The 23750-nt window shown below is 35.7% G+C and overlaps 1 protein-coding gene across 4 annotated transcripts in view; it reads right to left on the reverse strand.

Moving 5' to 3' along the window:
• LOC115220341 overlaps nucleotides 1–23750 on the reverse strand; it is an 87850-nt gene that overhangs the window by 33984 nt on the left and 30116 nt on the right. The window contains exon 1 of one of the 4 annotated variants that reach the window (XM_036509906.1): nucleotides 12569–13077. The exons of 1 other annotated variant lie outside the window; for it this stretch is intronic. Coding sequence is in view for 1 of the 3 variants with exons in the window: in XM_036509902.1 (XP_036365795.1) it covers nucleotides 4410–4426 (17 nt within the window). In the remaining 2 variants the exon portion in view is untranslated. Of the gene's footprint in view, nucleotides 1–4409; nucleotides 4554–12568; nucleotides 13078–23750 lie in introns of those variants that run through there. 2 more of the 4 variants (XM_036509903.1, XM_036509902.1) reach the window with 2 other exon arrangements.

The following is a 23750-nucleotide window of genomic DNA, read 5'->3' on the forward strand; positions in this document are numbered from 1 at the left end:
CACATCTGTAGTATATGGCTTGCATTACAGACATGAATTGTTGAAGTTTCATGTCGATGTCTGGCGAGGAGAGACATTCAGGCCAGTTTTGTTTGAGGATCTCTTTCTCAATTTGTTTCCAGTTTGCCTTATGGAAGTTCAAGCTGGAAAGATTCTGAGAGTTTCTTGTAGGCTGCATGTCCATGCTTTCCTTTGGCCCGTACATAGTCAGCTCTACCATGTTGTGATCCGAGAGTAGTGTCGGTGTCACTTTCACATTATGGATAAGATCCATATTATTTGTGAAGCAGAGATCCAGTATGTTACCTGCCCTGGTTGGTTGGAGTATTACTTGCTCCATGTACAGAGTGTTGATGAGGTTCAGGAGAGACCTCGCCTGTCCTCGTTCACATCGTGTCATTCCTGGGGGAAAGGCCCTCAGGCCATCTGACATTGGGTAGATTGAAGTCTCCCATAAGAAGTACACTTATGTGTTGTTCTAATGTGACTAGAACTTCTTCTATTTTTATAAGGCAGTCTTCAAACTTGCCTACATGGCTTGAGGCATTTGGAGGACGATATGTAACACATATAACTACACCAAGTTGCCTTTATATGTACAATTAGTGTGTCACACACCGAATTTGAGTATGACAAAAGGACCTGGGGTGTGAGGTCCTCACGGATGTACATAGCAACTCCTCCATGGCTCCTTTCTTTTCTGTCGGTCCGTAGTATAACATACTGCGGTATGTGTATTTCCGCATCTGCTATGTCCAGTTTCAGGTGTGTTTCCGTAAGTGCTATGCATAAGGCTTGATTGCATGCAACAAAGTCTCTCAAGAACGGGATTTTTGTCCTGTTACTGAGTGTTAGCAGTCCTCTGATGTTCAGTAGGAGCATCGAGATGAGGTGTATGCTGTTGCCGGCGGTGTCCACCTTGGGTCTATTTGCTGTGGCGGTCTTGTGTATTGTGGATAGTCCCATCTGCGAGTTTGAGTTTGATGGAGCCAGGTTAGCTGCTGTACAATCTTTTGTGCTATGCACAAAAAAGATTCTTGTTCAGCAGCTGCCCTTTCAATAACATGTTGGCGGTTTGTAGCACGCAACACATCTGCGTACCTCCGTTTTGGGGCAGGTGGTGCGTGGTTTATTCCTTTTCCTTTTGGTAGTTGGTTTCTGACCTGTTTCGTGCTTATGTGGTAGGGTCTTTGATGTGCAAAACGGCAGCCTGCACCTTCCTCTCCATGCCAGCAGACACCTTTCAGGTAGAATTTACACATTCGAGTGCGCTGTCTGTTTCTATCCTTTTTGGTACATGGATAGTCAGGTTTGCTTCTATCCTTGGCTGTTTCATTTTTGGTTTTGTTTGAGTTTTAGTTTTTCCTTCTTTGGCTGTTTCATCTTTTGTATTTCTTTTAGTTTTTCCTTTTATTTCTTTTTTGGCTTTTTCATCTCCATGGCTTTTGGTGCTGGTAGGAGCACTTGCACTTGGGTTTACTTCCCGGGCAGGTTTCTCATTTGAATCTTCTTCCTGGGTGTCTACCAAGTGGGGGTGACTTCTTTCATCAGCACCCACGTCTCCATCCTTGCCATCTTTACTTTGTTCATTGTCAAAGATGGCATCAAGCGTGCCAATGTGAGATCTTATGAGTGCGTAGGAGCGTATAAACTCCGGCTTCTTTCGCTCTATCTGAGCTATTGTCCTTTTATATCCACTGCTCTTCAGCGCAGCTGTAATTATGTTGTTCGGATTATCTCCGTCGGCGCATTGCAAGGCTCTCAGGACCAACGCCAATTCGTTACTTCTCCAGGTTCTGGACATTTTGGATATTTTATTTATCTATCTAATTATATTTGAAATATAATAGTGTGATAGAGGGTAGAGAAGAAATAGAGAAAGAAAGAATATTAATTAATTATTTTATTATTCTAGTTTATTTTTAATCTGATGAGTGACTATATTTATATCAAAGTGATTTTACTATAACTATAATCATTTCTTAAATATTGCCACGAAACACGTGTCATTATTCAACCAATTATATACGTTTTTATTATTTTTTGTCAATTAACTTAATCATTGATATTTTATTGTTATTTTAATTTTAATATTTCTATTATATGTAATTTTCTATATGGTGTAATTTAATTTTTCATTTTGAATTCATAAAAGGTGTTTTTCTTCTAATTTTATATATATATATATCTATTATATTGTGTGAAATTTGATTTAGTATTTCTAAATTTAATTTTTAACCCTGTAAGTTTGGATTTATATCCCCTCAAATAATAATAATTATTATTTTATATATACCGTGAAGCATGGCATGTGTGCGAACAGCCATGCTTCACGGTAGTGAAACATGGGCTGTGACTGCAGAGGACATGCGTAGACTTGAAAGAAATGAAGCTAGCATGATCCGCTGGATGTGTAATGTCAGTGTGCACGCACGACAGAGTGTAAGCGCCCTGAGAGAAATGCTGGACATAAGAAGCATCAGATGTGGTGTGCAAGAGCGACGCTTGCGATGGTATGGTCATGTACTGTGGATGGATGAGGAGAGATGTGTGAAGAAGTGCCACTCCCAAACAGTTGAAGGTATCAGGGGGAGAGGTAGATCCAGGAAGACATGGGATGAGGTAGTCAAGCATGACCTCAGAGCGTTGGGCCTCACTGAGGCAATGGCGAAGGACTGAGATCTCTGGAGATATGCTGTGACTGCAAAGACCCGGGCTGCTTCCTGCACCAGTTCCGCATAGCCCCTGCCCATTCAAAGTACCCTGGATTCCAGAACGTCCCGCTGTGCTTGAGGAAACCTGTTGAGTCAAGTACATGAACATGAACATCGAAATAAATATCAATGGAAATAGTAGTTGTGATACCTGTGCCGGTGGCACATAAAAAGCACCATCCATACGTGGCCGTTGCCAGCGCCGCATCGACTGGCTTCTGTGCCAGTAGCACATAAAAAGAACCATCTGAACGTGGCCGATGCCAGCAACGCCCTGACTGGCTTCTGTGCCGGTGGCACATAAAAAGCACCGTCTGAACGTGGCCGATGCCAGCGCTGCCTCGACTGGCTCCAGTGCCGGTGGCACATAAAATAAAAGTACCATCCGAACGTGGCCGTTGCCAGCGTCGTCCTGGCTGGCTTCCGTGCCGGTGGCACGTTAAAAGCTCCAACCGATTGTGGCCGATGCCGGACCCCCCTGGCACCTGTGCAGGTGGCACGTAAAAAGCACCCTCTACACTCGCGGAGTGGTTGGCGTTAGGAAGGGTATCCAGCCGTAGAAACTCTGCCAGATCAGACTGGAGCCTGGTGCAGCCCCTGGCTTCCCAGACCCCGGTCGAACCGTCCAACCCGTGCTAGCGCAGAAAACGGACGTTAAACGATGATGATGATGATGATATATATATATATATATATATATATATATGTAAAAGTAAAAAAATATACAAACTGGGACAAGAATGTGGGACAAGGGCAGAAGGAGGAGGTCAAGCATGTCCCTTTTGGAGGGTATAGGCCACCCTATTCCTTCTGCCAAAGTTATCTCTGGGTACCAAAGTTACCTCAATTGATGGAATTTCTCTGAAAATAGGGGGTGGGGTGAGGGACTAAACCTATATATAAACCACCCTAAAGACACCCCGAATGCCCATACAAAGTTTCATGCTGATCGGCCCAACCGTTTGGCTGTGATGTGAGTACAGACAGACGGATGGACATTACGCCCATTATAGTATGATATAAGTGCATATCTGTGTGTGTGTGCATATGCATGTGCGTATATGTATATATAAATAAGTACTGATGTTCATTTTTCAACTAAACTTTTCAAGACAGTGCCCCAGTATGGCCACTGTTCAGTAACTGAGACATATAAGATATCTGTAAAAGTCTGATGCTTGTATATGTGTGTGTGTATGTGTATGTATCAAACTAAAGTTATATAACAAACAGATATAAGGTCATCCACATAACATTTCAGAACTCGAACATTCAATCATAGAAAAGACATTTAGACTTCACAGAAGATGGAATATAATTCATCTGTACAAGCATATAAGAAAGTGCGAGAAAAAATGTGTGAATATATATGAATACAGTTCATCACGGTTAAAAGTTAATACTTTATCGATTAAGAAAAATATATTTAAAAAAAAAAAACCATTACAACACATAGAAGGTAAGACGTAAAAATATAGTATAAAGTAATATATAAATATATAGGTATATAAAAATATATAGAAAAATATATAAATATAGGAAGCATATATACATTCTGACATAAATAAAATAACAAAGGAGAAGCATAAAAAAAATATTTTGTTACATTTCAGTTAACCTGTAATATAATGCACGTATAATCATGTCATTACCTGTTTTATACATCATAGTATGATACATAAATAGGAAAACTACCTGAGCAAAAATCCCATGTGTTGACTGTGGACACGCTCCTCTGCAAATGACCTGCTATTATTTTGTAAACAGTGTTTTGAAACTGTTCAATGTGTTTGAATGGAGAGAACTGATTCACACACTCAGTGTAGGAGACCCAGGTTGCTATAGTTACTTCATTCGACAATAATACTCAATAGAGGGTGAAGGGCGTTAGGAAGCATATAAAAATATATAATATATAATGTAAAATAAAATAAAGGTTCATTGTTTAGAAAATCTTATAAAATTACTATCGAATAAGAGAGGCCTTATAGTTAAAAAAGAGGAAACCATATTTACTAAATTCCCTACGGCCATTTCAGGGGTATATTATTGTGTTTAAAGCACTAGGGTGCATCACGCTAATAACTCCTTCATCAGGGGAAAAATAGAGAGACAGACACCATCGCATAGCAGGCTTAACACAATATTGTGTGTTTTCTTATTGAAGCAGTCATGCTCAGACGAGCCCAGAAGAAAGAATTAAAGCAGTAAAAAAATGATTTTATATAAAGCAGTAGAAAAATAAAGCAGTAAAGAAAAAAAAATGGGTGTATTAAATTAAATTGAACATACATACATTAAATTAAATTAAATTGAACATACATACATATATATATCTCAAAATAAGAAAATACAATGTTAGATATACCAAGTTGATGAGATTGCATTCTGTATAAAGTTCTCCATTACCTATTTACAGTAGTATAATAATATAGCCTTGTTATTATAGATTTTGAAGAGTGAGAATGCACTGAGAGCCAGCTTTGTATAGCAAGTGTTTGAAGCTAACTAGGAAAATTTTCATGCCTGCAATGCATGTGGGACACAGCTTTAATCAATATAGACTTTAAATGCTTTGAAGCTGTTTCCATTTTCTTCTTTTTATTGGGTTGTCTGCAAAGTTTGTGTCGATTTATAGTAGCTTACCTTTCGACTTATTTTAGAATATGGTTGAGTCCTTAAAATAGGTTTTGACTACACCTCCATTTAGAACACAGTTTAAGCTATCTTTGCGTAGAAGAAAGTTTATGTTGCTATAATCTGTATTAATTTTGTAACCCTTTATAATGGAAGATAAGAAAGTTCATTTTCGGCAACTGATGTTGGCTGGGATGTGTTACCCCACCCTCCATATTCACCAGATATTGCTCCTTCGGATTTCCACTTATTCAGGTTTCTGCAGAATAGTTTTAATGGTAAAAATTTCAATTTCTTGGATGACATAAAAAGATACCTTGATAAATTCTTTGCCATGAAACCACCTCAATTCTGGGAAGAGGGTATTTTCAAGTTAAAGGAAAGATGGAGACGCATTGTGCAACAAAATGGTTCATATTTGGTTGATTAAAAATATAATGGAAAGTATTTATTGACCTTTTTCTTTCCTTTACAAATCGGCATTAAGTTTCCAGACAGCCCAATATTTTATTTTTCAGTATTTGTTTAGAACTGCGTGATCAAACTTTGACAGTAATTTTGAAACAATAAAAATTTAATTATCATTTATATTATTGAAGCACGACCTTCGAACTTTAGGTCTCACCGAGGAAATGATTAGAGACCAAGACCTTTGGAAGTATGCTGTGTGTGAGAAGACCCGGCAGGACAAGTGAGACCATAACCCGTGGCCTCTACCTGAGATGTAGCCAGTCCACTTATGCATATCTTTCCTTCTTGGGACACAAAACTCTACTTGTGAAGACCTGTTGAGGCAAGTGAAAATCCAAATCAAAGTCAAAATCAAAATTGAAATCAATCAACATCAATGGAAATTGTAGCTGTGATACAAGTGCTGGTGGCACATAAGAGAACAATCCGAATGTGGCTGTTGCCACCACGACTGGCCTCCGTGCTGGTGGTACATAAAAAGCACCATCCGATCGTGGCCGTTTGCCAGCTCTGTCTGGCACCTGTGCGGGTGGCATGTAAAAAGCACCCACTATACTCACGGAGTGGTTGGCGTTAGAAAGGGCATCCAGCTGTAGAAACACTGCCAGATCAGACTGGAGCCTGGTGCAGCCTCCTGGCTTACCAGACCCCAGTTGAACCATCCAACCCATGCTAGCATAGAAAGCAGACACTAAACGATGATGATGATGATGATTATTGCTATAATTATATGATTATTTAGGTGATATAGGACATTAAAATGTTAAAGAGCATTCAGATTTTTAAAAAGTATGTAATTTAGAAAGGCAGGAAATGTAGCAGAGTTCATGGCAGGAAATCAATTCCAAATACTTGCAGCTCTGTGGAGGAAAAACTAAGCAGATATTTGATGCTGTGTGTCGAAAATGAAAGATAGTAGTTATTTCAGAAAAAACCTCTATTCTGTGATATACACGTAGAGTCCATTATGTCTAGGAAGAAAGACGGGATGATCACAGATGGGACGTCTTTGATCATATCTGTTCAATCAGATCCAACTCGGGACTAAACAACACGTAGCGAAGGGAACAAGACGAGGCAATGAGAGAGCCATTGCTCGAGTTGCTAGAAAGAGCAACCAAATCTTCCTGTCAAAACGAAAAATGAAATTTCCGTCATCAAGAAAAAAAAAGGTTATATTATTTTATAATGTTTGCTTAGGAATTCATTACTTCTAGAAAAGAATGGCCTGGAATGCCTTTTCTCACAGATCCATTACAATCAGAGCTATCCTGTGGTTGAAACAATATTCTTCACTGAATGATGAAGCAGCTAAAGTTAAAGAAAAGTTGAAAGAATAAAAGACAGCAAGTATGAAACTTCAGATACTGGTTGAATGGGTCAGAGGTTTTTCTATTCTGTACATAAAAAAGTTTGGCTACTGTTTCTAGCAGGTCATGCAACTACATACAGGCTCCATCTTTGGTCTGTCTCAGTAATAACTTTGTTGTTATTTAGCCTCAAATCAACCCTGATACAGCAAACCTATGTTGCTATAAAAACATCTCTGGTTATCAAAGAAGGGTTTTGTTAGGAGAGTGGACCCGGAAGTTGTTCACAAACAGCAGCAGTAATTTTCTTCAGCTGAATACACATCATTGATTGGTTAAAATTACCCCAATACAACAACTTTAACATACAAAATTTTGTCAAAAACATTAAAAGTAAACCCTGTTCAATATGACACATTCTACTACTATCCAAACTTTCAAAGTGTTTAGTTAAAAAAAAAAAAAATTTTAATCTTTCCATCAAATTGAAAAGATCCCTTATCCCCCACCAACACACATGCATATATGAATATATATCCACAAAGACAAACACACACACACACACATACACACACACACACACACACACACACACATACATACATACATACATAAATACATACATACATACATACATAAATACATACACACATACATACATATGAGTTTGGGTGGATACTGTATTAGTTTTCAGTTAAGTTCCAGTAAACAGCAAATCACAATGAATGCTGTTCCAAATATTTAGATTTAAGAGACATTAATATCAAAAAGAATTTGTGAATTCCACAAAAAAAATTCCTTCAAATTCTGCAAATATTATTTTTCAATTTTCCAAAATCTTGTAACACAGACAGCAATTATAGATTCCCAATTTCTTTGTTGATTGGAATGATTTGAGAAAGTAATGGAAAAATTTAATACAATCACAAGACGATGATGATGATGAGATAAACTTTACAGAAAATTTTCCAAATTGCCTTATGATTCACTGTATCGAAGGCTTTGGTCAATTTGACAAAATCTATTGTACAAGTCAGTCTTTCACGCACGTGCTTTTTCTTGAACTTGTCAAAGAGCAAAAATCATGTCAACTGTGCCTCTCAGACAGAAATCCACATTGGGATTCAGGATATATGCATGTTTACTATTGATGAGGTTAAGAATCACCCTTAAAAGAATTTTTCCATCATTGCACAGCAAACTATACACCATTCTTCCCTTTGGTTTTTGGTACAAGTGCATTATAATTGTATCTTTGAACTATTGGGGAACATCCAATTTCTTGGATCAAACAGACCAGTTTGTGCAGCTTTCTTACAAGCTGTCTACTACCAGGTTTGTACACTTCTATGGGAATACTGTCTTCTCCAGGAACTTTACCATTGAGAAGTTTTTTAATAGCTGTACTTATCTCTTCTAAGGAAGGTTCTTCTGCAATTTCCTCAATTATAGGCTTCTGATGGATTTCTTTGATTACATCAGGATCAGTAATGGATTCTTGATTTAATATGGATTTAAAATGTCAGCCCATCTTTTCAGAATTTCAGCTTTGCTACTTAAGATTTTTGACCTGTCATTAGAAAGAATAGGTTCTGTACTGCCCTTGTTTTGGAACAAATACATCTTTCAGTTTATCATACAATGCTTTCAAGTAATAGTAGTTAGCAGACAGTTCCAGTTCTTGGACTTTCTTGCCCACCAAGAATTTTTCATCTCATGCAATTTTTTCCAAGCAATTTTCTTAGAGAAGATGTATAAGAATCTGAGTGATGGTGAATTTTGGTTTCAGATCCATGCCTTGTGTCTTTTGTGCATAGTTTTTAGGAAAAGTGTGATTTGAGAATTATTCTCATTGAACCAATTTTGATGCTTGGCTTTGATATTGGAAAAGCAGTGTTATACCTAGATAGAATGAGTCTTACAGGTGCCATTACATTTTACAAAGAGACGGCCAGCACCCTTTGTGCTAGAAATGTCCATCAACACCCTTTGCCTGTTCTTGTCATCATAGGACACTTAACTCACTTTCAAACTACCTCAACAATGAATTTGCTTGAAGTAGTATGGACTTGTGTCACTAGTCACACTCTCTTGTCCAGAAAGCTTAAATTCTGGTGCATATTAATGCCACTTGGGGAAAAAACTGTCTGGATGTGGGGCTGGTGGCTTAGCAGCATCCAAAATGGAATTTGTTCAGGTTTCAATAATAGATGAAGCTCCACTCCTCTAATAATAATAATAATAATAATAATAATAATAATAATAATAATAATAATGACACTCATGGAGTGGTTGGCGTTAGGAAGGGCATCCAGCTGTAGAAACATTGCCAGATAAGACCGGAGCCTGGTGCAGCCTTCTGGCTTCCCAGATCCCCGGTCGAACCGTCCAACCCATGCTAGCATGGAGAACGGATGTTAAACGATGATGATGATGATGATGATAATGATAATCCTTTCTACTATAGATACAAGGCCTGAAATTTTTGGGGAGGGAACTAATCGATTACATTGACCCCAGTGTTTCCCTGGTACTTCATTTACCCTTCTCAATTTAATTTAAAAAAATAAAAATGACCTGCTGTTCTGATTATCCGACTATGCACCCAAATTCCAGATTCCCTGTCCATGATACTTAACTCTGGCTTGAGACAATACTTAACAAAGTACATCCTTTCCTCCATTCTTTCATGTGATAATTCATGGTCTCTAAGGACTTCTTCCATAAGAAATTCATTATATCGCAACGTTGAAATAAATATAAATCATAGCAGACTTAGAGTAATGAATAATAAATCTGTCCCATGCCAGCCCTGCAAAATAAGGACATAATGCAGAGAACTTCCTGCACCACAAACAGTTCTCCAGTTACACTCAAAGAAGATAGAATCAGGGTATATGAGGGGCTGCAGAGAAAAAGAAGATTTAATAAGAAATGGTATAAACGGAATTTGCCCCGAGATATCATAAAAAAAATTATGGAACAGGCTAGAAAGGGTTAGTAAGGTAGAGTAGGCAAACACATGATAAAAGAGAATTAGCCCAAAAGTTCAGGAAAAGTCTGAGTAATGCTAAACTTAAAATTACAAGAGTAGAGAAACCAGGGATATCCAGTGGATAACAAATAACTAGACCATATCACTTTGATAAGACAACATACACCAATTGGAATTATAGGAGGAGAACCCCTTTGGTCATGAATGACCATGGGATTGCACCTAGAAAGTTACCCTCCGAGGTACAAGTCCGGGCAAGATTGTTTGTGGGAGGCTAGCAGTCACCCATGCATACCGGCCTCCCCACTCCACGCCACCGGTGTTATCCAAGGGAAAGGCAAAGGGGTTAATACAGCTTGGCACTAGTGATGTCGCAACTCATTTCTACAGCTGAGTTAAGCTGTACATATTTATTTCAATGTTGCGATATAATGAATTTCTTATGGAAGAAGTCCTTAGAGACCATGAATTATCACATGAAAGAATGGAGGAAAGGATGTACTTTGTTAAGTATTGTCTCAAGCCAGAGTTAAGTATCATGGACAGGGAATCTGGAATTTGGGTGCATAGTCGGATAAGCAGAACAGTAGGTCATTTTTATTTTAAAAAATTAAATTGAGATAAAATAATTACATACATAATACATATGTATATTCTGTTGTGTCTGGGGAGAGTCATTTTCTTTTTGTGCCTTATAACACACTCACCAGTAAAATTTTCATTTTTTTCTTATTTTTTAAGGCACAAAAAGAAAATGACTCTCCCCAGACACAACAGAATATGCTTCAACACACGAACTCATATAAAGAATCTTGCAAACCAAATCCCCAAACGAAACATATGTATATGATACATATATAATAATTTTTTTTATGATATCTCGGGCAAATTCCATATATACCATTTCTTATTAAATCTTCTTTTTCTCTGCAGCCCCTCATATACCCTGATTCTATCTTCTTTGAGTGTAACTGGAGAACTGTTTGTGGTGCAGGAAGTTCTCTGCATTATGTCCTTATTTTGCAGGGCTGGCATGGGATAGATTTATTATTCATTACTCTAAGTCTGCTATGATTTATATTTATTTCAACGTTGCGATATAATGAATTTCTTATGGAAGAAGTCCTTAGAGACCATGAATTATCACATGAAAGAATGGAGGAAAGGATGTACTTTGTTAAGTATTGTCTCAAGCCAGAGTTAAGTATCATGGACAGGGAATCTGGAATTTGGATGCATAGTCGGATAATCAGAAGAGTAGGTCATTTTTATTTTTTTAAATTAAATTGAGAAGGGTAAATGAAGTACCAGGGAAACACTGGGGTCAATGTAATCGATTAGTTCCCTCCCCAAAAATTTCAGGCCTTGTATCTATAGTAGAAAGGATTATCATTATCATTATTATTATTATTATTATTAGAGGAGTGGAGCTTCATCTATTATTGAAACCTGAACAAATTCCATTTTGGATGCTGCTAAGCCACCAGCCCCACATCCAGACAGTTTTTTCCCCAAGTGGCATTAATATACACCAGAATTTAAGCTTTTTAAAATCCAAATCCAAAACCAAAGAAAACACAAACATGAGGAAAAAAGAAAGAAAAAAAAATCATCAGTTCAACATCAAGGGCCTCAACTAGTTGCACACCACCAAGTTCAACTGAGCCTGCTGAAGCAAGCCAACATGCTGGTAGCATTAGCATGGGTTGATGGTGAGGCTAAGACATTGGAACAGCATCTGCATCAGCTGACACCATGGTAAAACTAAGCCACCGATGAGGGATGGTGTATTGTCACCTTGATGCTTTGGTGCATAGGGTTAGCTATAAAATTAATGTTTTCCATATATAACTTTGTGAAGTTCGCAAGATTTTACTTCTAAAGATTGTCTAAGTTTTCTGCCCTACCAGGACATAAAGAGACTAGCCATGTCTCTAGCAGTGCTGGCACTAATCGCTGCCCCTTTTTCTTGTATGTACAGCTTATTAAATTTGAGCACATGTCCCTTCAATTACCTTTTTATGCTGGCACAATGACATGTGGAGTCGTTTTTCTTATGTGTTATCCTTTGACCTTTGGATGAGTTTAACCACTCAGCTTCCACAGATGATGCACCCATACACACACACACGTTATCACTCAAATCCAGATAAATGATACAGAATCTGTAAACTAGGAAACAAACACATTTGGGGTAGAGAGATCATTACTGATGAGGTTGGGAATAGCAACGAAAAGATTATTAAAAACCAGCAGATTGATTTATTGCACAAACGATTGATCAAATTATCAATTAGCTAATTGGTTGACAAGTTGACTAATAATTAACAACAGGTTTGAAATAGAAACTCTGTGGTGTATATTATTGGCATAATGATTCACAAGAGATATAACAAAAAAAAGGGGGGAGGAGGAAAGAAAGAAATCACTCATGTATATACCTGCTAAAAGTAGCTTCACGTCGAGGATTATCTTAAATCTTTTGATCTAATATAGTAAAGCATCCTTGTATATCTGATTAGTTCTGCGCGATAGTATGGTTGAGAGTGCGACGTTGAACATATTTGTAGCAGAGTAAGAATATTACCCCACGCAAGGTGAAATGACAAAACTGCTGCGACGACTGAGTTTTGCTTAAAAGTTGGAATGGAAATAGCAGATAACAGCAGCTGATTCTTGAGAACGATGTGTATTGTTTTTTCTCGCATCAATTCTACCTTTTTTTTTTTAAATTTAAAAACACCAAATTGTTTTGTTTGCTTTCTTAGTCTTGTTTTGTTCGTTGACATTGTGGTAGATTTTTTTTTTTTGCGACAAATCAAAATTGTAGAATCGCTATTGTTGTTCAGGGTAATATTGTTATTGTTGTTAGAAACGGGTATGTATTAGCTGTTATCCTTTGTGGCCAATAAAAGAATTAATTGTTAGAAATGGTTATTATTCTTTGTTTGTGACAAAAATAAAAACCAAAATATCACATATTGTGATTATTATAACAATATGCTATTTTTAAAAATAATAATACATGTTACTGATAATAATGTTATTTTGTATTACAATATGTAATAATAATTTGTTATATATAATATGAATATTGATGAGGCAATTTAATGATAATGATTTCTTTTAATCCTTAAAAAAATTCTATCACGGTCACCTAACAAGCTACGGTTTAGTAAAACATGATTCCTTCGTTAAACAAAGATTTATGATGATATTATTGTTTTAGCCCGTAAGGCACCGAGCTGACAGAAAAAGTTGTCACGCCGGGCGAAATGCTTCGCGGTTTTTCGTCTGTCTTTATATTCTGAGTTCAAATTCCGCCGAGGTCGACTTTGCCTTTCATCCTTTCGAGGTCGATTAAATAAGTACCAGTTATGCACTGCGGTCGAAGTAATCGACTTAATCCGTTCGTCTCTCCTTGTTTGTCCTCTCTGTGTGTAGCCCCTTGTGGGCAGTAAAGAAATAGGTATTTCGTCTGTCTTTACGTTATGTGTTCAAACTCCGCCGAGGTCATTTTGCCTTTCATCCTTTCGGGGTCGATAAAATAAACACCAGGTGCGTACTGAGGTCGATCTAATTCACTTTCCTCCTCCCCCGAAATTTCGGGCCTTGTGCCTAGAGAAGAAAAGAATATTGTTTTACCACGTGTCTTCCGAATATAAATAAATAAACAAATAAAATAAATAAAACAAAAACGATGTTGTAGCGATTGTCTCATTCAACAAAGGCACCACACAATGGGTCAATTGGATGCGTATAAAAAATATTTGACGCAGGGAAAGTAGTACAACAACAACGAGACTGAAGAGATGAAAAAAAACACAAACAATATCGAAAAGAACCATGTGCTGAGATTTTGGATTTCCGTTCCAAATTTTCATCGAAACTCGTTCAAAGGACCAATTTGCAGTGGTCCTACAAACCTACAATGTAGCAGTAATGCTGCTGATGTAACTAGCTGCGTGGTAGCGAGTCCGCCTATCATGTCACTGCTCTCCTCCCTCTTTTATTCATTTCGCTTCAGTACCGCAGCTGTTCTAGTAAAAGAAATCTTTTAAAAAGCAGAGCTGAATTGATGTGGGAGTGTTGTGAAGTTTGCCTTGTAAGTGTTGTATAATAACGCGGTATTGATGTAGTGCTGTATAGTAAGGGAGTGTGTGATTCAGCGTAGTGGAGTAAAGTAGTATGCTATAGTAATGCAGTACGTGATGAAGTATTGTGCTGTAATATAGTTTGTGATGTAGTGCTATATAGTAATGCAGTTTGTGATGTAGTATTGCATAGTAATGTAGTTTGTGATGTAGTATTGCATAGTAATGCAGTTTGTGATGTAGTGCTGTATAGTAATGTAGTTTGTGATATAGTATTGCATAGTAATGTAGTTTGTGATGTAGTGCTGCATAGTAATGCAGTTTGTGATGTAGTGCTGTACAGTAATGTAATTTGTGATGTAGTATTGCATAGTACTGCAGTTTGTGATGTAGTATTGCATAGTAATGTAGTTTGTGATGTAGTATTGCATAGTAATGTAGTTTGTGATGTAGTGCTGTATAGTAATGCAGTTTGTGATGTAGTATTGCATAGTAATGTAGTTTGTGATGTAGTATTGCATAGTAATGCAGTTTGTGATGTAGTGCTGTATAGTAATGTAATTTGTGATGTAGTATTGCATAGTACTGCAGTTTGTGATGTAGTATTGCATAGTAATGTCGTTTGTAATGTAGTATTGCATAGTAATGTAGTTTGTGATGTAGTGCTGTATAGTAATGTAATTTGTGATGTAGTATTGCATAGTACTGCAGTTTGTGATGTAGTATTGCATAGTAATGTAGTTTGTGATGTAGTATTGCATAGTAATGTAGTTTGTGATGTAGTGCTGTATAGTAATGCAGTTTGTGATGTAGTATTGCATAGTAATGTAGTTTGTGATGTAGTATTGCATAGTAATGCAGTTTGTGATGTAGTGCTGTATAGTAATGTAATTTGTGATGTAGTATTGCATAGTACTGCAGTTTGTGATGTAGTATTGCATAGTAATGTAGTTTGTGATGTAGTGCTGTATAGTAATGCAGTTTGTGATGTAGTATTGCATAGTAATGTAGTTTGTGATGTAGTATTGCATAGTAATGCAGTTTGTGATGTAGTGCTGTATAGTAATGTAATTTGTGATGTAGTATTGCATAGTACTGCAGTTTGTGATGTAGTATTGCATAGTAATGTAGTTTGTGATGTAGTATTGCATAGTAATGTAGTTTGTGATGTAGTGCTGTATAGTAATGCAGTTTGTGATGTAGTATTGCATAGTAATGTAGTTTGTGATGTAGAATTGCATAGTAATGCAGTTTGTGATGTAGTATTGCATAGTAATGTAGTTTGTGATGTAGTATTGCATAGTAATGTAGTTTGTGATGTAGTATTGCATAGTAATGTAGTTTGTGATGTAGTGCTGTATAGTAATGTAGTTTGTGATATAGTATTGCATAGTAATGTAGTTTGTGATATAGTATTGCATAGTAATGCAGTTTGTGATGTAGTGCTGTATAGTAATGTAGTTTGTGATGTAGTATTGCATAGTAATGCAGTTTGTGATGTAGTATTGCATAGTAATGTAGTTTGTGTATGTAGTATTGCATAGTAATGTAGTTTGTGATGTAGTGCTGTAGAGTAATGCAGTTTGTGATGTAGTGCTACAAAGTAATGCAGTAAGTTTGTAATGTAGTATTGCATAGTAATGTGTTTGTGATGTAGTATTGCATAGTAATGTAGTTTGTGATGTAGTATTGCATAGTAATGTAGTTTGTGATGTAGTGCTGTATAGTAATGCAGTTTGTGATGTAGTAGTGCATATTGCATAGTATGTGTTGTGATGTAGTATGATAGTAATGCAGTTTGTGATGTAGTGCTGTATAGTAATGCAGTTTGTGATGTAGTATTGCATAGTAATGCAGTTTGTGATATAGTATTGCATAGTAGGTTGTAGTATTACATAGTAATAATTAGTTCGTGATGTAGTATTGCATAGTAATGCAGTTTGTGATGTAGTGCTGTATAGTAATGCAGTTTGTGATGTAGTATTGCATAGTAATGCAGTTGTGATGTGTTGTATGTAGTATTGCATAGTATGCAGTTTGTGATGTAGTATTGCATAGTAATGTAGTTGTGATGATGTAGTATTGCATAGTAATGCAGTTTGTGATGTAGTATTGCATAGTAATGTAGTTTATGATGTAGTGCTGTATAGTAATGCAGTTTGTGATGTAGTGCTACAAGTAATGCAGTTTGTGATGTAGTAGTATTGCATAGTAATGTAGTTTGTGATGTAGTATTGCATAGTAATGTAGTTTGTGATGTAGTGCTGTATAGTAATGCAGTTGTGATGTAGTATTGCATAGTAATGTAGTTTGTGATGTAGTATTGCATAGTAATGCAGTTTGTGATGTAGTGCTGTATAGTAATGTAATTTGTGATGTATGTAGTATTGCATAGTACTGCAGTTTGTGATGTAGTATTGCATAGTAATGTAGTTTGTGATGTAGTGCTGTATAGTAATGCAGTTTGTGATGTAGTATTGCATAGTAATGTAGTTTGTGATGTAGTATTGCATAGTAATGCAGTTTGTGATGTAGTGCTGTATAGTAATGTAATTTGTGATGTAGTATTGCATAGTACTGCAGTTTGTGATGTAGTATTGCATAGTAATGTAGTTTGTGATGTAGTATTGCATAGTAATGTAGTTTGTGATGTACTGCTGTATAGTAATGCAGTTTGTGATGTAGTATTGCATAGTAATGTAGTTTGTGATGTAGAATTGCATAGTAATGCAGTTTGTGATGTAGTATTGCATAGTAATGTAGTTTGTGATGTAGTATTGCATAGTAATGTAGTTGTGATGCAGTATTGCATAGTAATGTAGTTGTGATGTATGTAGTGCTGTATAGTAATGTAGTTTGTGATATAGTATTGCATAGTAATGTAGTTTGTGATATAGTATTGCATAGTAATGCAGTTTGTGATGTAGTGCTGTATAGTAATGTAGTTTGTGATGTAGTATTGCATAGTAATGCAGTTTGTGATGTAGTATTGCATAGTAATGTAGTTTGTAATGTAGTATTGCATAGTAATGTAGTTTGTGATGTAGTGCTGTATAGTAATGCAGTTTGTGATGTAGTGCTACAAAGTAATGCAGTTTGTAATGTAGTATTGCATAGTAATGTAGTTTGTGATGTAGTATTGCATAGTAATGTAGTTTGTGATGTAGTATTGCATAGTAATGTAGTTTGTGATGTAGTGCTGTATAGTAATGCAGTTTGTGATGTAGTATTGCATAGTAATGTAGTTTGTGATGTAGTATTGCATAGTAATGCAGTTTGTGATGTAGTGCTGTATAGTAATGCAGTTTGTGATGTAGTATTGCATAGTAATGCAGTTTGTGATATAGTATTGCATAGTAATGTAGTATTACATAGTAATATAGTTCGTGATGTAGTATTGCATAGTAATGCAGTTTGTGATGTAGTGCTGTATAGTAATGCAGTTTGTGATGTAGTATTGCATAGTAATGCAGTTTGTGATGTAGTATTGCATAGTAATGCAGTTTGTGATGTAGTATTGCATAGTAATGTAGTTTGTGATGTAGTATTGCATAGTAATGCAGTTTGTGATGTAGTGCTGTATAGTAATGCAGTTTGTGATGTAGTATTGCATAGTAATGCAGTTTGTGATGTAGTATGCATAGTAATGCAGTTGTGATGTAGTATTGCATAGTAATGTAGTTTGTGATATAGTATTGCATAGTAATGTAGTTGTGATGTAGTATTACATAGTAATGTAGTTCGTGATGTAGTATTGCATAGTAATGCAGTTTGTGATGTAGTGCTGTATAGTAATGCAGTTTGTGATGTAGTATTGCATAGTAATGCAGTTTGTGATGTAGTATTACATAGTAATGCAGTTTGTGATGTAGTATTGCATAGTAATGCAGTTTGTGATGTAGTATTGCATAGTAATGCAGTTTGTGATGTAGTGCTGCATAGTAATGCAGTTTGTGATGTAGTGCTGCATAGTAATGCAGTTTGTGATGTAGTATTGCATAATAATGCAGTTTGTGATGTAGTATTGCATAGTAATGTAGTTTGTGATGTAGTATTGCATAGTAATGCAGTTTGTGATGTAGTGCTGTATAGTAATGTAGTTTGTGATGTAGTATTGCATAGTAATGCAGTTTGTGATGTAGTGCTGTATAGTAATGTAGTTTGTGATGTAGTGCTGTATAGTAATGCAGTTGTGATGTAGTGCTACAAAGTAATGCAGTTTGTGATGTAGTATTACATAGTAATGTAGTTTGTGATGTAGTATTGCATAGTAATGCAGTTTGTGATGTAGTATTGCATAGTAATGTAGTTTGTGATGTAGTGCTGTATAGTAATGCAGTTTGTGATGTAGTGCTACAAAGTAATGCAGTTTGTGATGTAGTATTACATAGTAATGTAGTTCGTGATGTAGTATTGCATAGTAATGCAGTTTGTGATGTAGTGCTGTATAGTAATGCAGTTTGTGATGTAGTATTGCATAGTAATGCAGTTTGTGATGTAGTATTACATAGTAATGTAGTTCGTAATGTAGTATTGCATAGTAATGCAGTTTGTGATGTAGTGCTGCATAGTAACGTAGTTTGTGATGTAGTATTGCATAGTAATGCAGTTTGTGATGTAGTGCTCTATAGTAATGCAGTTTGTGATGTAGTATTGCATAGTAATGCAGTTTGTGATGTAGTATTGCATAGTAATGCAGTTTGTGATGTAGTATTGCATAGTAATGCAGTTTGTGATGTAGTATTGCATAGTAATGCAGTTTGTGATGTAGTATTGCATAGTAAGGCAGTTTGTGATGTAGTGCTGCATAGTAATGCAGTTTGTGATGTAGTGCTGCATAGTAATGCAGTTTGTGATGTAGTGCTGTATAGTAATGTAGTTTGTGATGTAGTATTGCATAGTAATGCAGTTTGTGATGTAGTATTGCATAGTAATGTAGTTTGTGATGTAGTGCTGTATAGTAATGCAGTTTGTGATGTAGTATTGCATAGTAATGCAGTTTGTGATGTAGTATTGCATAGTAATGCAGTTTGAGATATAGTATTGCATAGTAATGTAGTTTGTGATGTAGTATTGCATAGTAATGTAGTTTGTGATGTAGTATTGCATAGTAATGCAGTTTGTGATGTAGTATTGCATAGTAATGCAGTTTGTGATGTAGTGCTGTATAGTAATGCAGTTTGTGATGTAGTATTGCATAGTAATGCAGTTTGTGATATAGTATTGCATAGTAATGTAGTTTGTGATGTAGTATTACATAGTAATGTAGTTCGTGATGTAGTATTGCATAGTAATGCAGTTTGTGATGTAGTGCTGTATAGTAATGCAGTTTGTGATGTAGTATTGCATAGTAATGCAGTTTGTGATGTAGTATTGCATAGTAATGCAGTTTGTGATGTAGTATTGCATAGTAATGTAGTTTGTGATGTAGTATTGCATAGTAATGCAGTTTGTGATGTAGTGCTGTATAGTAATGCAGTTTGTGATGTAGTATTGCATAGTAATGCAGTTTGTGATGTAGTATTGCATAGTAATGCAGTTTGTGATATAGTATTGCATAGTAATGTTGTTTGTGATGTAGTATTACATAGTAATGTAGTTCGTGATGTAGTATTGCATAGTAATGCAGTTTGTGATGTAGTGCTCTATAGTAATGCAGTTTGTGATGTAGTATTGCATAGTAATGCAGTTTGATGTGTAGTATTGCATAGTAATGCAGTTTGAGATATAGTATTGCATAGTAATGTAGTTTGTGATGTAGTATTGCATAGTAATGTAGTTTGTGATGTAGTATTGCATAGTAATGCAGTTTGTGATGTAGTATTGCATAGTAATGCAGTTTGTGATGTAGTGCTGTATAGTAATGCAGTTTGTGATGTAGTATTGCATAGTAATGCAGTTTGTGATGTAGTATTGCATAGTAATGCAGTTTGTGATGTAGTATTGCATAGTAATGTAGTTTGTGATGTAGTATTGCATAGTAATGCAGTTTGTGATGTAGTTTCTGTATAGTAATGCAGTTTGTGATGTAGTATTGCATAGTAATGCAGTTTGTGATGTAGTATTGCATAGTAATGCAGTTTGTGATATAGTATTGCATAGTAATGTAGTTTGTGATGTAGTATTACATAGTAATGTAGTTCGTGATGTAGTATGCATAGTAATGCAGTTTGTGATGTAGTGCCTATAGTAATGCAGTTTGTGATGTAGTATTGCATAGTAATGCAGTTTGTGATGTAGTATTGCATAGTAATGTAGTTTGTGATGTAGTGCTGTATAGTAATGCAGTTCGTGATGTAGTATTGCATAGTAATGCAGTTTTTGTGATGTAGTATTGTATAGTAATGCAGTCGTGATGTAGTATTGCATAGTAATGTAGTTTGTGATGTAGTATTGCATAGTAATGCAGTTTGTGATGTAGTGTGTATAGTATGTAATTGTGATGTAGTATTGCATAGTACTGCAGTTTGTGATGTAGTATTGCATAGTAATGTAGTTTGTGATGTAGTGCTGTATAGTAATGCAGTTTGTGATGTAGTGTTGCATAGTAATGTAGTTTGTGATGTAGTATTGCATAGTAATGCAGTTTGTGATGTAGTGCTGTATAGTAATGTAATTTGTGATGTAGTATTGCATAGTAATGCAGTTTGTGATGTAGTGCTGTATAGTAATGCAGTTTGTGATGTAGTATTGCATAGTAATGCAGTTTGTGATGTAGTATTGCATAGTAATGCAGTTTGTGATGTAGTATTGCATAGTAATGTAGTTTGTGATGTAGTATTGCATAGTAATGCAGTTTGTGATGTAGTTTCTGTATAGTAATGCAGTTTGTGATGTAGTATTGCATAGTAATGCAGTTTGTGATGTATATTGCACATAGTAATGCAGTTTGTGATATAGTATTGCATAGTAATGTAGTTTGTGATGTAGTATTACATAGTAATGTAGTTCGTGATGTAGTATTGCATAGTAATGCAGTTTGTGATGTAGTGCTCTATAGTAATGCAGTTTGTGATGTAGTATTGCATAGTAATGCAGTTTGTGATGTAGTATTGCATAGTAATGTAGTTTGTGATGTAGTGCTGTATAGTAATGCAGTTCGTGATGTAGTATTGCATAGTAATGCAGTTTGTGATGTAGTATTGTATAGTAATGCAGTCTGTGCTGTAGTATTGCATAGTAATGTAGTTTGTGATGTAGTATTGCATAGTAATGCAGTTTGTGATGTAGTGCTGTATAGTAATGTAATTTGTGATGTAGTATTGCATAGTACTGCAGTTTGTGATGTAGTATTGCATAGTAATGTAGTTTGTGATGTAGTGCTGTATAGTAATGCAGTTTGTGATGTAGTGTTGCATAGTAATGTAGTTTGTGATGTAGTATTGCATAGTAATGCAGTTTGTGATGTAGTGCTGTATAGTAATGTAATTTGTGATGTAGTATTGCATAGTACTGCAGTTTGTGATGTAGTATTGCATAGTAATGTAGTTTGTGATGTAGTATTGCATAGTAATGTAGTTTGTGATGTACTGCTGTATAGTAATGCAGTTTGTAATGTAGTATTGCATAGTAATGTAGTTTGTGATGTAGAATTGCATAGTAATGCAGTTTGTGATGTAGTATTGCATAGTAATGTAGTTTGTGATGTAGTATTGCATAGTAATGTAGTCTGTGATGTAGTATTGCATAGTAATGTAGTTTGTGATGTAGTGCTGTATAGTAATGTAGTTTGTGATATAGTATTGCATAGTAATGTAGTTTGTGATATAGTATTGCATAGTAATGCAGTTTGTGATGTAGTGCTGTATAGTAATGTAGTTTGTGATGTAGTATTGCATAGTAATGTAGTTTGTAATGTAGTATTGCATAGTAATGTAGTTTGTGATGTAGTGCTGTATAGTAATGCAGTTTGTGATGTAGTGCTACAAAGTAATGCAGTTTGTAATGTAGTATTGCATAGTAATGTAGTTTGTGATGTAGTATTGCATAGTAATGTAGTTTGTGATGTAGTATTGCATAGTAATGTAGTTTGTGATGTAGTGCTGTATAGTAATGCAGTTTGTGATGTAGTATTGCATAGTAATGTAGTTTGTGATGTAGTATTGCATAGTAATGCAGTTTGTGATGTAGTTTCTGTATAGTAATGCAGTTTGTGATGTAGTATTGCATAGTAATGCAGTTTGTGATGTAGTATTGCATAGTAATGCAGTTTGTGATATAGTATTGCATAGTAATGTAGTTTGTGATGTAGTATTACATAGTAATGTAGTTCGTGATGTAGTATTGCATAGTAATGCAGTTTGTGATGTAGTGCTCTATAGTAATGCAGTTTGTGATGTAGTATTGCATAGTAATGCAGTTTGTGATGTAGTATTGCATAGTAATGTAGTTTGTGATGTAGTATTGCATAGTAATGCAGTTTGTGATGTAGTGCTGTATAGTAATGCAGTTTGTGATGTAGTATTGCATAGTAATGCAGTTTGTGATGTAGTATTGCATAGTAATGCAGTTTGTGATATAGTATTGCATAGTAATGTAGTTTGTGATGTAGTATTACATAGTAATGTAGTTCGTGATGTAGTATTGCATAGTAATGCAGTTTGTGATGTAGTGCTGTATAGTAATGCAGTTTGTGATGTAGTATTGCATAGTAATGCAGTTTGTGATGTAGTATTACATAGTAATGCAGTTTGTGATGTAGTATTGCATAGTAATGCAGTTTGTGATGTAGTATTGCATAGTAATGCAGTTTGTGATGTAGTGCTGCATAGTAATGCAGTTTGTGATGTAGTGCTGCATAGTAATGCAGTTTGTGATGTAGTATTGCATAGTAATGCAGTTTGTGATGTAGTATTGCATAGTAATGTAGTTTGTGATGTAGTATTGCATAGTAATGCAGTTTGTGATGTAGTGCTGTATAGTAATGTAGTTTGTGATGTAGTATTGCATAGTAATGCAGTTTGTGATGTAGTATTGCATAGTAATGTAGTTTGTGATGTAGTGCTGTATAGTAATGCAGTTTGTGATGTAGTGCTACAAAGTAATGCAGTTTGTGATGTAGTATTACATAGTAATGTAGTTCGTGATGTAGTATTGCATAGTAATGCAGTTTGTGATGTAGTGCTGTATAGTAATGCAGTTTGTGATGTAGTATTGCATAGTAATGCAGTTTGTGATGTAGTATTACATAGTAATGTAGATCGTAATGTAGTATTGCATAGTAATGCAGTTTGTGATGTAGTGCTGCATAGTAACGTAGTTTGTGATGTAGTATTGCATAGTAATGCAGTTTGTGATGTAGTGCTCTATAGTAATGCAGTTTGTGATGTAGTATTGCATAGTAATGCAGTTTGTGATGTAGTATTGCATAGTAATGCAGTTTGTGATGTAGTATTGCATAGTAATGCAGTTTGTGATGTAGTATTGCATAGTAATGCAGTTTGTGATGTAGTATTGCATAGTAATGCAGTTTGTGATGTAGTGCTGCATAGTAATGCAGTTTGTGATGTAGTGCTGCATAGTAATGCAG

This window comes from Octopus sinensis, linkage group LG16, assembly GCF_006345805.1.
Source record: "Octopus sinensis linkage group LG16, ASM634580v1, whole genome shotgun sequence".
In the NCBI taxonomy this organism is placed as follows: Eukaryota; Metazoa; Mollusca; class Cephalopoda; order Octopoda; family Octopodidae; genus Octopus; species Octopus sinensis.